The sequence below is a fragment of the Amphibalanus amphitrite genome, unplaced genomic scaffold (assembly GCF_019059575.1).
Source record: "Amphibalanus amphitrite isolate SeventyFive unplaced genomic scaffold, NRLGWU_Aamphi_draft 000078F_arrow, whole genome shotgun sequence".
NCBI lineage: Eukaryota > Metazoa > Arthropoda > Thecostraca > Balanomorpha > Balanidae > Amphibalanus > Amphibalanus amphitrite.
The window spans coordinates 82,627-97,189 of NW_024881574.1; the positions used below are offsets into that span (position 1 = coordinate 82,627).

A 14,563-nucleotide genomic window follows, 5' to 3' on the forward strand; every position below is an offset into this window, starting at 1 on the left:
CGGCCGCCCCATCGACCGCCGGGTCCCAGGACGTGTTGGTGGACGAGACACGGTAGCTGCTCCCAGATCTGGATAGAAACATAGCAGGGGCGGGTCACGAACGGGCTCACTCATGTACGACATGCCATGGAAGCCACGCCCACAACTGGTTATATCACCCCGCCATGCGGTTTACACAGCTGGACAGTAGGTTGAGCTCTGTTTCTGGGGAGGATGAGGCAAAGATGTGCGTGTATTTCCTCCGGTCAACGCCTCGCGCAGCTCCGCTCGTACTGTGTGTCGCCGCGGCTGCGGCAGTCACGTGGCCAGAGCACAGCACGGCGGCGTGCCCCAGCCGCACTGCGCTGCGGGTTATGCAAAGTTACGGACCGCTTTTGGCCCGGCTGTTTGGACCAAGGCCGCGCTGTGCAAATGACATTGCAAGGCCCATCTTGTTGCTGGTGAGTCAGACCACGGGTATGCTGGGTGCTAGAGAGTGAGTGTGGTGGTCAGCGCGGTTTTAGATGTTTACGGGAAAAGGCGTTAAGGTTAAGCCATGGAATGCCAACCCCTCAGTGCCATTGACTGTGACATACAATATGCGTCATATGCGCATGCGAAATCACTTCTGTGCGAAATCACTCGCTTTGCTAATTACGGAACAAGAACCTTGCATCCTCGCGGACAACTTCCAGCTGGTGACATCTATCTCATCACTGACACCGCTCTCCGTCCTGTTAGAGGCTCCACCCATTATGGTCCCACTGAACCCGTACTCAGCTCGCCTGCTCAGTTCAGCCCGGCTGCCCACCGTAGCGCCGTGCTCAGTTCGCTATGCTCTGTCGGTGACGCGGCCTTGACTAGCAGCTCGGGCGGGTCGGTTTGGTGAGCAGGGGTGAGCGTAGGTGAGTTGGGGTGAGCTGGGGTGAGCTGGGATGGGTTAGCGTGACGCCTGGTTTGCTGCTAGTTACGGCGGGGGCGACTGCGGGTATCCCCACCCCGATGTGAATCTGTGGTGGCGGGTTACCAGTTCCCAGACCGGCGCCATGCGGGCCGCCGTGCCGGGTCTCTCTGAGCAGAGCAGAGGGCAGGGGGCACTCGGCCGTACCGGTGGCTCCATCCGCCGGCCACCGGCTCGACCTTGGCACCCGACAACCAAGGCTACCGGGCGCTACCGAGCCGCGCACCTAACGTGATGGAATGGCGCGTCTGCCGCTGCGTACCGGACACCAGTCAGACGGGAGGGGTGTTGGGAGAGGCCGGAAAAGGGATGCCGGTTGAGTGAGGACACTGTCGGAAGATATGTGTCTTCTGCCGCTGTTCTCACCCACCATATTTCAAACCTCTATCCCAGCAGCAGATGCTACCCGTGTGTCCTCCCGGTGAATTCGGCGGCTGTAACGGCTGGTTGGCGGTAGAAACGACACTGGAGATGCCAGGTGGCAGACTAGTGGGTCTGGACTGCTGAGCTGCGTACTGGGCACGGGACATGGTCCAGTGAACTGGCCAGTGATTCGACCGTCCGCTCGACTCGGCTAGCCACGTGGTTTGCTCTAACTTACCTGTCGATTCAGTGGACTACTGAAAGGAAGCTGCTCAGATGGTCTTGGAAGTTGGAGGTCCTACCGGCTGGAGAGGAACCCCCTCCCCCTTCAGTGCAGCCGCCTGGGGAAGGAGGGAGCCCCTCACCCCTCGTCTGTCGGCACGAGTGTTGACCACGCTCGTCACTGTCGGCTGCTTCAGTTAGTTGGTGCGGCGCTACTGCGGTAATGCAGTCTGCGGGCGGCGTTTACTCGGCTAATGAGTCGGTTTCTCTGTGTTTGTGGCGCGCGGCGTGCACCGGGCTGGGCTGCCCCGCGCCGTTACCCCGCCGGCGCCGTGCAGTGGAGCCGTGCCATGTTTGTGTTCCCCGGGCGGGCTGGCGGCCAGCCCTGGTGACGTCATATACCTTCGGCGCCGGAGTCTGTTGTTAGGGGGAACGGGGTCACTTCATGACACTGCAATGAGGACGGTGGGGAACGGATGATGATCGGTGCTGCTATCTCCTGATGATAATCGACAAGTCTCCGCCGGTGAAGCCGTCTTAGGATAGATCGCCACTGTTGCTTCTCCTCTTACTGCAGCTGTTGTAGCTTCCACCGCCGTTGGAGCCCTTGCACAGAGCACTGCCCCTACCGTCTGGTGTGGCCGAATATGGCCTCCCGTGACGGGCCGGGCCGGGCTGGGGGTGACGCTCACGGCTTATGTCAGTCACCGCTCCTCCCTTCCTCCTCCCTGTCCGCGTCTGATACGGTAGTGACGGGGAAGGGCGGGTAAGGGCAGCTACGTCATCAGTTATTTGGTCATGGTCACGGTGGTGGCAGTGGGCAAATCCAATCGGCCAGCTGTTCGATGCGATAAGCAGTCAATCGATCAGACTAGCCGATCGGCTGTCCAGTCAATCAGTGGGGCAGTACGGTCGTTCAGCAGTTCAGTCAACCAACTAGCAAAGTCAGTGCCATGCACCCTGGCAATTTAACAGTCCGTATCATACCAGCCAGGCAGCATGTTGGCCTGCTGTCCCGGTCGGCTCTTTGGATGGCCTATCGCGTTCTGTGGCTGATAGCCCCGAGACCGCGCGGCGCACAGTACCTGGCTGTCGCAGAAGTACCGAACTAATCTCGGAGTACCTTCCCACACAAGGCGACCTAGACAAACACCGGGACGGTATCGGCTGCGATCCGGCTATCTGCTGGTGCTCTGATTGGAATCGGCTTTACGCCGGGGTAGTGACTTGTGAAGATTTTCACTGAATGGTGGCTTTCCGTTGATTTCAAGAGGAAGTCAGACAGGCAAAGTAGTGCCTTGCAAGACCAGACTGTATCTCCCTGGTTTTGAGGCTGCTTTGAGTGCTTATGTCACCCAACCGACCCGCACCACTCGCAGGCTACCACGTCTGACCTTTCAGTTCCAAATATTAGCTCTCACTATCTACGCTGCATATCATCTGCCGTCCTCGGATCGGCACTGGATCAGTGATCCTTCCCCCATCAACTGACAACATCCAGTCGTCCATCCGTCGAACGAGACGGGCCTGACAGCATTGGCAGGCTCCGGGTGAGAGGGTTGTCGTCCAGCAGCGGCTGGGTCGGCGGTCGTAATCTGAGGTCGCCTAGTAACTGGTACCTCGGAACAGCAGTCACGGCTTGACACCACTAACAGCTGATTGTTACACAGAGGGATGGGGTGGAGTGTGGGGTGTATGGGTGTAAGTGATGGACGGGAACGCGCGACGGTTGGGCGATAGTGAGTCAGCGCTGATCGGTGGTCGGCGATGTGGTTTATGCGATCTGAATGTGTCACATGTAGTGGCATGCGAGTTTCTGTGTAGTTTACACATATCACTCGTGTGTTGGGCGATGTTACACGACTTGCTGCTGGTGTCTGTAATTATGTCTGAAGTTGTAGTTGAGGCAACCAGTGGAATGGAATATTTCTTGTATGCGTCTGTGAAATGTGTTACCATTTGGGGTTTTGTGAGACGTTTCCCTGTTTCTACACCTATGTTCTTCCAGTTTTGGGATGGTTGTGATCAGCTGTCTAACCATCTACGACTATCCGCTGCCCTATTCACCTGCCACTACCCTTCCCTCAAACAGTAACCACTCACTGACGCCCTCTCTGTCCCACAGGAAATGTCAAGCCGTCGGGTCCGGCTGGCGGCGGCAGTAACGGCGTGGGCCGGCCCGGCGCGGGCGGGGGCGGGGCCGCCCCGGTCGCCAATGGCGGCCCGCCCGGCCTGGGCGGCCTGTTCGCTGGTGGGATGCCCAAGCTGCGGCCGACCGGTCAGGGCCGGGGTCGGACGGAGATCGGTAAGTTATCAGACAGAGCAGCGCTGTTCGGTCTTTGCGTAACACAGTGGTAGTGTGTCCCATAGCTCATACTCCATTAGTGACGACTGCCGGGGTGATTGATTTGCGAGACGCCCGCCGTGCTAGACAGGATTGGCTGAGAAAACGTTCAGTTTCTGCGGTATCCACATTACCTGGGTGAACGCCACGTCTTTGAGGTCCTGAGATACGAGGGGTCTGTACGGAGTGGTGAAAGCATCGCTCTCAGTACAATGGATGGAAGCCCGTAGGCTGGCGCGACGGTGGGCGGGGGGGGGGGGGTGTCACTGACAGCTCGGGCCATGCTGGGCGCCGTTTCGGTCGGGAGACATAGACTCGATTCCTGGCTAGGTAGAATGATGCAGCAGGTGCCTGGCGCCGCCGTCCATCCATGCACTAACTGTGCGCCGCTGTCTACCGGAGACTAGTGTAACGCGCAGCTACGGGCTCAGGGCGGACTCGGGTGGTCCTACAATGTATCTTCTGAGAGCGGGTCCCTCCCGAGCTGCTGTATTCAGCTCACAGGGCGGCGTCTTACCAACGTGCGAGAACGCCGCGGTCGCCCTTCTACCGCCGCCCCCGTGATTAACGACATATGCTGCTCATTCACTACCGCCCACACTGGGACCTTATACCGGCCACACTGTCCGCTAAATGACTGGTACTAATTAACTGAGGCGTGGTAAATATTGGCGCCCGTCGGGGCCGTTTCATACAGCTGTGTTTGGTAAATTGTGGGCGGTTAAATGCCGCTGACGTGGAGTGTTGGCTCAGCAAACGGACGAAACTGCGGCGCGGAGTTTGTCAGGTGGTTTACGGTAAACATTTCGTGCGTCACTGGGTCATGGGGGTGTGCTAACTATACTCCAGACCTTCGCCGGTGCTCGGCTGACCCTGACCTGACGTTCTGCCCTCAGGTGCTGGCGGACCGGCCAAGCTCCCTCCCAACCGGCGGCCGGGCGGATCGGCGCCTCCCCCCGCTCCGGTGCCCGCCCAGTCGTCATCGTCAGGGCCGTCGCCGGCTCCGGCGGGCAACAACTCGAGCCTGCACCGGTCGCTGGCGGCACCTCCGCCGCCTCCGGCCGGCCTCAAGCCGAGCGCGTCCACCGGACAGCTGCCGCCGAGTCGGAGCGTGCCCAGCAGTCCACAGGTGACTGAGGGGAGGGGATGGGGTGTGGGAGAGTCATGTAAGTGCATAGACGGCCGAGGTGAGGGAGAATGTACAGTTAGCGTCATGACAGGGTCGCACAAGCGATAGGAAGAGGGGTTAGATGCGTTCTGGGTCACGGGAGGGTCACATTACAATACAATGTAATACAATACAGTCACCTGCCGGACATCAGTGTACCAACGAGTTCACGACATGATGTAAATGTTCGGAAGATGCCACGGCTATCAAACTGGGGTGAAGAGGGTCATTCAGAGAAGTACTGATATAAAGAGTAGTTGAACAAGGTGGGTCAACGACAAACAGCCCGTTTATCGCCGGCCACTAGGGCTTTTTCAATCTGCCACCCCGCGCCCCGCGGCTGGCTGTCAGGACGAAGCCCGCGAAATCACACCGACACTAAAGGTCACCTGTCACGGACCTAACTGGTCTGCGGCGCCGCACCGCTCTGTAAAGCTTCCCCCGGCCTCTGCCATCGTACCCAACTCTCTCCGTTAGCCCAGTCCGACTCTGACTGACCAACTGCGTTTATTTATTTATGTTGTTATCTTCGTCGTCCTCCTCTCCCATCCCGCTCTCCTCCACTTGTCCCTTCACCTCTCCAACTGCAGCCTTTCTTGCTCTCTCCGTGCCATTTCTGGGCTGTTTATATGGCTCTGTTTATGTATACGACCACAACACTAACAATTCCGGAGCGGTGCGGGGGCGGTCGTGGTACGCTGAAGGGGCACAGACCAGGGTACTGACAGTGTGGCGGTGTCTTTCCTTGACCATGGTCCGGCTCTGTTGAACTGACCTGTCATGGCCCTGTCTGTCTCAGGAGGGGGGGGGGGGGGGGGTAGCCATGGGCCGTGGGCATGTATGGGGTGCCGGATGACACATGACAGCTTTAGGCGCGGGTGCAGAGGCGAAGGGAGGGGCTAACGGACTGAAACCCAACACAAGGGTCAGTACCACGTGAGTCCGCCGTGCTTGTTGGCTAGTCCACACAGGTTAAGCTTGGTATGAGCCACTACACACAGCCCCCTACAGGTCGATAGGTCTGGTCGGCTAGCGTGCATGAACATAGCGTGCTTGCAGTGCGTGTTTTGTGCATGGTGTGTCGCTGCGTGGACCCGCGGCCGCCGTTTGTGTGCGTTTGGTGGGTGGCCAGATGTATTTGGGCTGTCCATTGGCGCCTGAGTGTGTGTGGTTTGCCGTGGCATCCTCTTGTTCCGTTCAAGTTCGAGTCCTATGTTGCTTTCTATCCGTGTCGCTACTCCTGATATAGAGACAGAGACTCCAGTAGGGGCATTTCACCCATTTAAGTGGTCCTGTGATACCGCTGACTCTTCCTCTTCCTTGACTCTTCCTTCCTGCTACGGCCACATCTGTGCTCCTTTGTTGTACTAAGACCAGTCCACCATTCAACATTTCCACTGCTGTTCTTCCGTCAGGAGCCACCTCCATTCAGGTATATCTTTCAGGACCGTAATCCTCCCGTACGCTCCACCTCCTGCTCCAACTGTGACGCCGCATCTAGCTCCCCAGATTCTGAGCAGCACCACAACTGCATCGCTCCACAGCATGCTGCTCCTGCACCTCTGCTGGCCTCTGCTGCCTGCCTTCGCGGACCTTTCCAACTCATCTACCGTCTTCATTCGCTTATGATCCAACCGTCCCAACAATCTTCATCCACAGACTATACGTACCTTCGCCTGCTTCTAATGCCTCTAATGGTAAGACAGTAGACACGTGCAGCGAGACCTCAGCTTCAACTCCTTACGACAAATCCCAGCTCCACCGCTGCCTGATCCCCGCCTCTGCTCCGGCTGTAGTGTGCTCGTGCCGTGGGGTGCCGCTGCCCGTGCCGACTCCGTCCCTGACTGTCGGGTGCTCACCCCCCACAGACGGGAGAGAGACGCGCCATGCGGCCCAGTAACTCATCGTCAACGCTGCGCAGAGAGGCGCCGCTGGCACCGCCGGCCGGTGCCAAGCCGTTCATGGTTGGTATAGATGGATGAATCGCCAGCCGGTTGGTGAATGACTGCTAGCGATGCAGCGGTAGACAGGAGACGTTTATCGATTTCAGCACCAGTGGTGATGTGAAGGATTGTTGGTGTTTTGTGGTGGTATGTTCTCAGATAAATAGTTGGAACTGAAAGAATGGTGTTGCTTATGATGCTGCATTATACGCTTCATGGCTGCTGCTTTGCGTGAAGTGTTTTTAGTTGGAATGAGTGAGAGGTGGAGCTTTGTCAGCGTTTCCCAGTGTCTGACGGTGGTCTGATGTTCCCAGGTACACAACGGTTCGGCGACAGTGGGTCGGAAGACCACTGCTCCGCCCTCAGTCCGACCGAGTATCACACAGAAACCCTCGACGGCACCGCCGCGGCCACCGAACGTGAAGCCCCCGCCGCCGCCCAAGTCGCCGACTGTCCAGGTGCTGGGGAGTGGGCCACCCAGCCTGCCGGGCCAGCCGCCGCCGCCACCGCCGCCCGGCGCCAAACCACCGCACGTGGCGCGCGCGCACAGTATGAGGGCGCGCGGGAGTTATTCAGAGGAGGACGACCGGCGCAAGTCGCAGGACGACATGCGCCTGAACGGCGGTGGCGGCCTCCGGACGGCGCCGCCGCCGCCGCCGCCGAGCGGCCGCGCACCGGCATCCCGCGGCCCGCCGCGGCCGCCCGGCGTGAAGCCGCCGCCACCACCGCCGCCGGGCCGCGCGCCGCCGCCGTCGCAGCCGCCGCCGCCGGTGCCGACGTCAGCGCCGCCGCTGCCGCCGCACCGTTCGGGGCCGCCGCCGCCGCCGTCGCAGGTCCGACAGGGAGGTCAGGTGAGTCCCCAGCGGCCGGCGGGTGGGTTGGTGTTCTTTTAGGCTTTCTTAGTTGCAACTTGGAGTAGTGTGCTCACTGTGCATCATCGATAGGTATACGAATGTACCGCAACTCCGTCATTTATCTTTAAAGAGCTGAGTAATCGGCTACGATACAGTATCAGCATCGGATAACAGAGTGTGGTGAGTTATGCCTTGAGTAACTGGCTATTTATAGCTCTTGCGTAAATATGTGGCAATGTCCCAATAGGTTAAAGTCAAGTGGCACAAAATTGGACTTGGGCCTCGTTTCATAAAGCGAGTCCGTAAATTACGCTGGTTTTTGGGCCTGTATTGCAAGCGCATGTAAAGCGATAAATTTATTTCCCCTTCTCTCTTTTGTTCTCGCTTGCAAGATAAATAAATTCAACGATTCAAACTGTCGTCATCGCTTCACATGCACTTGCAATACAAGACCAAAAACCGGCGTAAGTTACGGACTCGCTTTATGAAACGGGGCCTTGGTCTGGCTCCAATTATTGATCTGCTAACTCCGTATATTCTCACTGTGGTTGAACTTGCCTTTCAAGGTGAATCGCTCTGATCTTAACGGACGATACCGTTTCCCAAAAAGTGAGTGAGTCCCCAGTAATGGCTATAAGCTCACCGCATTTTTGGCGCTGGAAGCAAGTTTGCCCTCGTTTGACTGAGTATCTGTCAGCGATATGTCGACTCAATCCACCGCCGACCGGTGTCATCCCTCACTCTGCTGTCCTTGTTAGCTCTCTGACCTCGTACTGTTTGTCTTCGTTTCCACAGGCGCCGCCGCCGCCGCCGCCTCCCTCCTTGCTGGCCGGCGCGCCACCTCCGCCGCCCCTGCGGCACTCCTCCGTCAGTCAGCGGAGCTCGTACAGCTCGAGTAGCTCGAGCATCCCCGACCTGACCGGTGAGGAGAGCTGCGGCAGCTCTTAGCCGCCGCTGAGGCAGGCGCCGCGGGGGTCGGGGGTGGCGTGGATAATCTAGCGAGGGTGGGGAACAGGAGGTCTGCATTGTACTTGTGGGAGGTCGAGTGTTTGGGTAACATATTGCAGAAGACGTGTTTGTATTGTAGTTTCTGAACAATGGACATCATATTCTCACCTAACTGATCAATACTAGTTGTGTAAACCAAGCTCCATCGCAAGGTATCTTCCCTTACTCAAGATAACGACAGGGCGATAGCGTAGTCATTTTTCCCAGAAATATGGGCGTGATGTCATATAGTCACAGCCACATTGCGATAGTGAGTGGAGAGTTCCGGCTGTAATGCGGCCAGCTCTTGGGCACCGTATAGACCCTGGTTTGAGTTCTGAATCTATCTGACGACGATAGAAGCGTTATCCTTTATTAGTGGTACGATCTTTCAGCCTTTGAGCCCGGTAACAGCGAATGGTGAAATGTGACACACCAGCGTAGTTACATACCGCTCGGGAATCCATTCCTTTGTGGCTGCTTCCTGCAGCTATCCGGCGAATGACTCACGACGTGTGTAGTAACAGTGACGCACATTAAGCGTCGTTTAAGTGACGTCAGCTGATGTTTGCGCCGTGTGCGCACCGAGTTGCGAAATCACACCTGTTTGAGAGTTGTGCGTATTGACGTCCGAAATGGTAGTTCCTATCGTATCGTTCAGGCTGACGTGTAGTTAGTTGGGTCATGTTAGGTCATGGATGAGATAACTTTTTTGTAAAAGTAGAGCACGTGCATAGGGAATGGCCCTTTCGTTTACCCATGTGATGCCTCAATCGCCATTTTAGCGAAACCTAACCATGCGATGCTGTACTGTCTGCTTGCGATAGTTCATTCTAGTCCAAACTTCTGAATGGTTGCTGCGACATTTTCGTTTGCCCTGAAAGTCCTATGCGATGTCTCACTTTGTCCAATCTGCGATGGTTCTGTATGAAATCCCAGCTTCTGAGCGTTTATTGCCATTCACTGTCTGCCTGACAGTCCCAAGAGATGTCCCTGGACCCTGACCATTGGTTGCCCTTACGGTTCCCGTTGTAACCCCTTGTTTTCATTCACTCTGCAGACTTCGAGCGGCGGTTCGGAGATCGGTTCCACAGTCTGTCCCAGCTGCCGCCGCCGGAGCCGCCTACCAACTGCGTCAAAAACTACCCCAGCAAAAATCGTAAGTAGCTCCGGTCCGAGCCGGGCTGTGACTATCCGAGTGCCGTCCCGTGGTGTTGCCAAACGACACGCTGATGGTGGTTAATGAACAGGGGAGTCCCGGTGCCCCGGAACCGCCTGAAATCATCAATTGAGCCGTGCCGACGGCCAGACTATCGCCCGGTCTGAAAGGCCGAAGCCATTCGATCCAAACTTGTGTAGTGTGTACCTGCATCCAGTGTAGTGTTATTTGTATTGCATTTCAGTTTGTGCAGTGTTGAAGCATATACAATTGCAGTTGTCTGATGGAGCTGGTTTCGGCTGTCCTCTGCTAGGTAGCCCCTCGTCTGGTGGGCCTGTATGGTTCCCAGTTGCTAGGCCGCTAGCATGGCCTGTGTGCGTTTTTGTGGCTGTGATACGGCCATTTGTGTGCTATGTGACGGTGATCGAACCTGACCCCCAGTTGTGAACGAGAGCGAGTCTGACTGACCTTTGACCTCTGGTTGGTGTTTTTGACGATGAGTTGGCCCGCATTTTGTGCGTTGTGTTAGACTGAGTCGTCCTGACATATTCTGCCTGTGGGCTGTGGTATGACACTGATCTGTCCTCCGCTCTGTGCTGTGTGTGACGATGAGCTGGCATAAGCTCTACGTATATCTCCGTGGTACCGTGCCACGCGCCGTATCAGGTGCCGTTGTGTCATCCGCTGATTCACCGGAGCAATATCTGTAGGTCAGTGTAGACAAACAGTCGAGTCCTGGGAACGTGGATGGTGTGTCTATGGGCGTCTGTGGTGTCTGTGGGCCCCGCAGTCTGTGCGTCACTGACCGCCGCTCGGCCACACGGATGAATGGGTCACCGGACACTTCCTCCCTCCCCTTCCCTCCTCCCTCTCATCCCCTATCCGGAGAGAGGAGAGGGAGAAGGGACGGATGTTGAGTGCCCCGGCCGCAGACCGTTCTGTGCCGACCGCCGGTCACTGCTGACTCAAACCGGAGCTGTGGCCCTGCTCTAGGCGGTACGGATGGGTCTACTGTGGTCGGATATCCGTCTGAGTACGATTATACTCTGTGGTGGCGACGGCGCTCCGCGTACATACATCAGCGACTGCTCTCTTACGTATCGTACCATACCGTGCCGTACCGTACTATTAGTAAGGTTATCTTGTATTGTGCGGAGCAAAAGCAGCCTGCCTGGGCGCCCCAACCAGCCACGCACGGGTCTCAGAGGGATTAGCTGACGGGCGGAGGGGTTGGGGAGGGGTTGTGTTTATCGCAGTTGCAGCGCCCGTCAACTGTCCATCAAACGCGTGTCGACCGCTAGAGGTCACGCATCTCAGCTCCACCGCCGCCCCAGCCCCTCAATCCTACCGCTGCCTCTTAACGAGAGTGGAGGGATTAAGAGCTACTTGTGCGTTTTCTTTGGTGGGAGGGAGCTGTTTGACTTTGACGTCGTTTTATGTCGGAATGATTGGCTGGTGGGTGACTTGAGGCTGCGGTTGGAGCGGTGGCGGTGGATGGCGGTTGGAGTTTGAGTATGGTATGGTACTCAATAGGCCTGCTGCGGAGCTGGGAGACTGAGAGCTTGTGACATTTCGATCCACGGGTAGCAATCTCCATGCAGTGTTGGAGGTGCCAAGAAATGTGCAATGTCACTGCTTTTTTCTATGCTTCTTTGGATCCAGTCACGGCCGTACGCTTAATTTGATCTCTCTCCGGGTCTATGTCTGTTGTGTCGTGTGACCGCTGTTGCGCTCTGTCTGTATGTCTGTCTACACACTCCGCCAGCGTACGTTGGCGAGGTCCGCCTGCCCCTGGGTTTTCTCGGTGACCTGGTGCTACCGCCGCCCACCGTACTCACTCGCTCCCAGTCACAGCAGGTAGAGCACCGGAGGAGTGCAGCTCCTCCGCCCCTCTGTCCGTCAAAGTGTAGTGGTTGTGATACTACCAGACTGCGTGTCTATCTGAGTGCCGTGGTATTACGTCCAACTTAATGACTACCTGAGTGCAGTGGGTGTCTTGGAACTACCAGACTGCCTCGGAGTGTCTTGGCTCTATGGGAGTGTGCCTGAGTGCCCTGAGTGCCTTCGTTCTACCAGATTGTGCTCCTGTGTGCAGGGCGTGCTGTATCATTGGTCGCCCGAGTGCCGTGATACTACCAGACTGTGCATCTCTATTTGCTTTGTTCATAGTGCTAGTGCGTTGCCGTCTGCCACTGTCCGGCACTGCGGCTGAGTGCTTTGTCCGGCGTGTATGTACATTAACAGAGGCTGCCATGACCGTGTGCCGAGGGACCAACTTTAGTGGGGCTGCTGCCGCAGAGGGGCAGCCTTGAGTGTTTCCGATTTGTTTCATGGTTGGTCCTGGGTGGCCGCTGAGCTGACTGTTCACTGCTGAGCTGATTGCTGAGGTAGCGAATATCAGCAGTCGGCCGCTGGGGACCGCTGACACAGCGCCACACCGGAAGTCCGGGCCGGAAGGGCCGTGGGAAACCCGCTCTGTTTGATAAGACTGTAGAGATAGGAAACGGCCTGAAACAGGCTGAAACCAAAGCTAACCCCAGGACGAAAACTTTGGTCCGTGCTTAGACGCGAACAGACTCCGAAGCTGGTGCCTGTTGGCTACGGTCACAACCGCCGGCTGGGGCTGGATCCCTGGTCTGGGGACCGGGGGTGGGGAGAGGAACCCTCAGAGACCGACACTGTCAGGCTGGCCGCCGGCTCGGCTGCGCGCTGGCTTGGGATGCTGTGTTGTGATGTGGTGTGACGTAAACCGTGTTTTGTGGCTTGTATCGTGACTAACTGGCGCCGGCGGGTCCGAGCGCCCTGGCTTGGTCCGGAACCAGCTGTGTTCTTTTGGAGTTCCCCGTCGCCAATGTTGCTATGTCTTGAACCTAACCTTACTACCGCCCTTCCGGCCCGGCTCGGCCCTAGCTTTGTTGTTTCAGCTGGCTGAAACTCACCAAGTGCGCCTGGTACCTATTGTGCATGATTTTGTGGTTGACCCGTCCTAATCCAAAATGACTCAATGAGGTCACTTCTGTTAGACTTAAATGAACGATGCTGTTTTCATTCAGATGAGTTCATTAGTGTGCACCCAATCTGCAGCTTTCATGTTTCAAATGTGTCCTTGTGTGGTGAAACTATAGGCAAATATCTGAAACAGTGTTACGTTTATCCGGACCCACTATGCGCCACCCCGGCTGCACTTCGCCTACTGACACGATCCCGCCCCTTTTGCAGAGCGTCCCCGTGGAAAGCGGCCCCCCGCCCCGCCCCCTCCGCCGGCGCAAGTGCAGCTCGGTAAGAAAATGTACGAGTCAAACACTTCATACGCCTGAGCTGCCGGCTGGTGACAGTGCAGCGCCGGTCAGAGACGCTGTGTTAACCTTAGCGCCACCTATACAAACTGAAATGAGTGTGGTAGCGCCACCTATACAATCAGACGGTGTAGCGCGGCCATCCGGTGAGCTGTGCTGACGGTGCTGCCGCCTAGTGGCGAGACTTGACGCCGTGTGGCTCAGTGAGGAGTCCCGTGTTATACAGAGGCGGCGTCTACCGACGGTGGCCACCGTGTTGTTATTGTTGACAGTGTGAGCCTGGCGCGAGTGCGGCGCTGAGTGCTCAGTCCACGGCGTGGTCTCGTGGGTTCAGAGTGCGACCCGCGCTCTCCTGCGGGATGGGGCGGAGGGAAAGGAGCGCTCCCAGTCCGGCGAAGCCGGGCCCGGCGGCGGCAGGGTGGCCGTCTACAGCTGTGATCATACGCGAGAGCACAAATCAGTGTCGGTCGGCCGTGGCGTCCGAGTGAGAGTGCGAGCGGCGAGTGAGAGAGTGAGAGTCCAGTCTGTGAGAGCAAGATCCGATCCGGGGCGGAAGGATAACCGTCCTCGCGTCTCCTTGAGGACGGGCGGTGCAAGCGGGCCGGAGCAGTGTCATACATTGTGATTGGGGCAAACAAATCGGCGTGGGGGTGGGAGGGGCGTCGTTCCAGCAGGTCACATATTGTGCTCAGTAAGGATTCGTCTTGGTTTTGAGGTGATCGTGTCCTGAATTCTATAGCGGCATCTAGAAACGTTCAGGCACCTCATCGTCGGTGGCAATGAACGGGATGCTGGCATCTTTCTTGCATTCTTCCCAACGTCAGTACCTGTTCTTCGCCTGTGAGACTCAAAGTGTAAAATACCTGTCCTTTAATGACCGACTTCTGAGGCAAAGCATTTCCCCGCACCTCACTCTTCTTCTCACCTATAACACTCCATAATAATGGTCTTCTTCCCTGTCCCATTTCGCATCTGGTCCCATATGATGGAACCACTTTTGCTTTGCTTGATCATATTAACTTGTCCTGATAGTGTTCACAAAGGTAACAGTCAAGGTCACTTTAAAGTTCCTCCATGGGTCTTATCCATACTTAATGTCGACACCCCTGGAACAGTCGGTATTTTATCCGTCAGTCGTGAACGCAGCCTCCGTTTATGTGATGGCGAGTCTATGACGTGTGACCTGACCTGTGGTCTGTGCCGGGCTGGGTCTGCCCGGGTACGCTGGGTCACACCGCGCCGTTTGTATCGTTTTTAGCGGGCCCGTGATGTTTGTGGGCTACTGAA

The 14,563-nt window shown here is 57.0% G+C and overlaps 1 protein-coding gene across 1 annotated transcript; it reads left to right on the forward strand.

The window, feature by feature from the left end:
- The first annotated feature begins 3,233 nt into the window (after positions 1-3,233).
- Positions 3,234-13,297, forward strand: LOC122379465 (WAS/WASL-interacting protein family member 1-like). The gene is made up of 7 exons (XM_043361708.1): positions 3,234-3,264; positions 3,651-3,830; positions 4,766-4,998; positions 6,906-7,001; positions 7,295-7,448; positions 9,882-9,980; positions 13,200-13,297. The coding sequence occupies exons 1-7, from the start codon at positions 3,234-3,236 to the stop codon at positions 13,295-13,297; spliced, it is 891 nt and encodes a 296-aa protein (XP_043217643.1).
- The last annotated feature ends 1,266 nt before the right edge of the window (positions 13,298-14,563 follow it).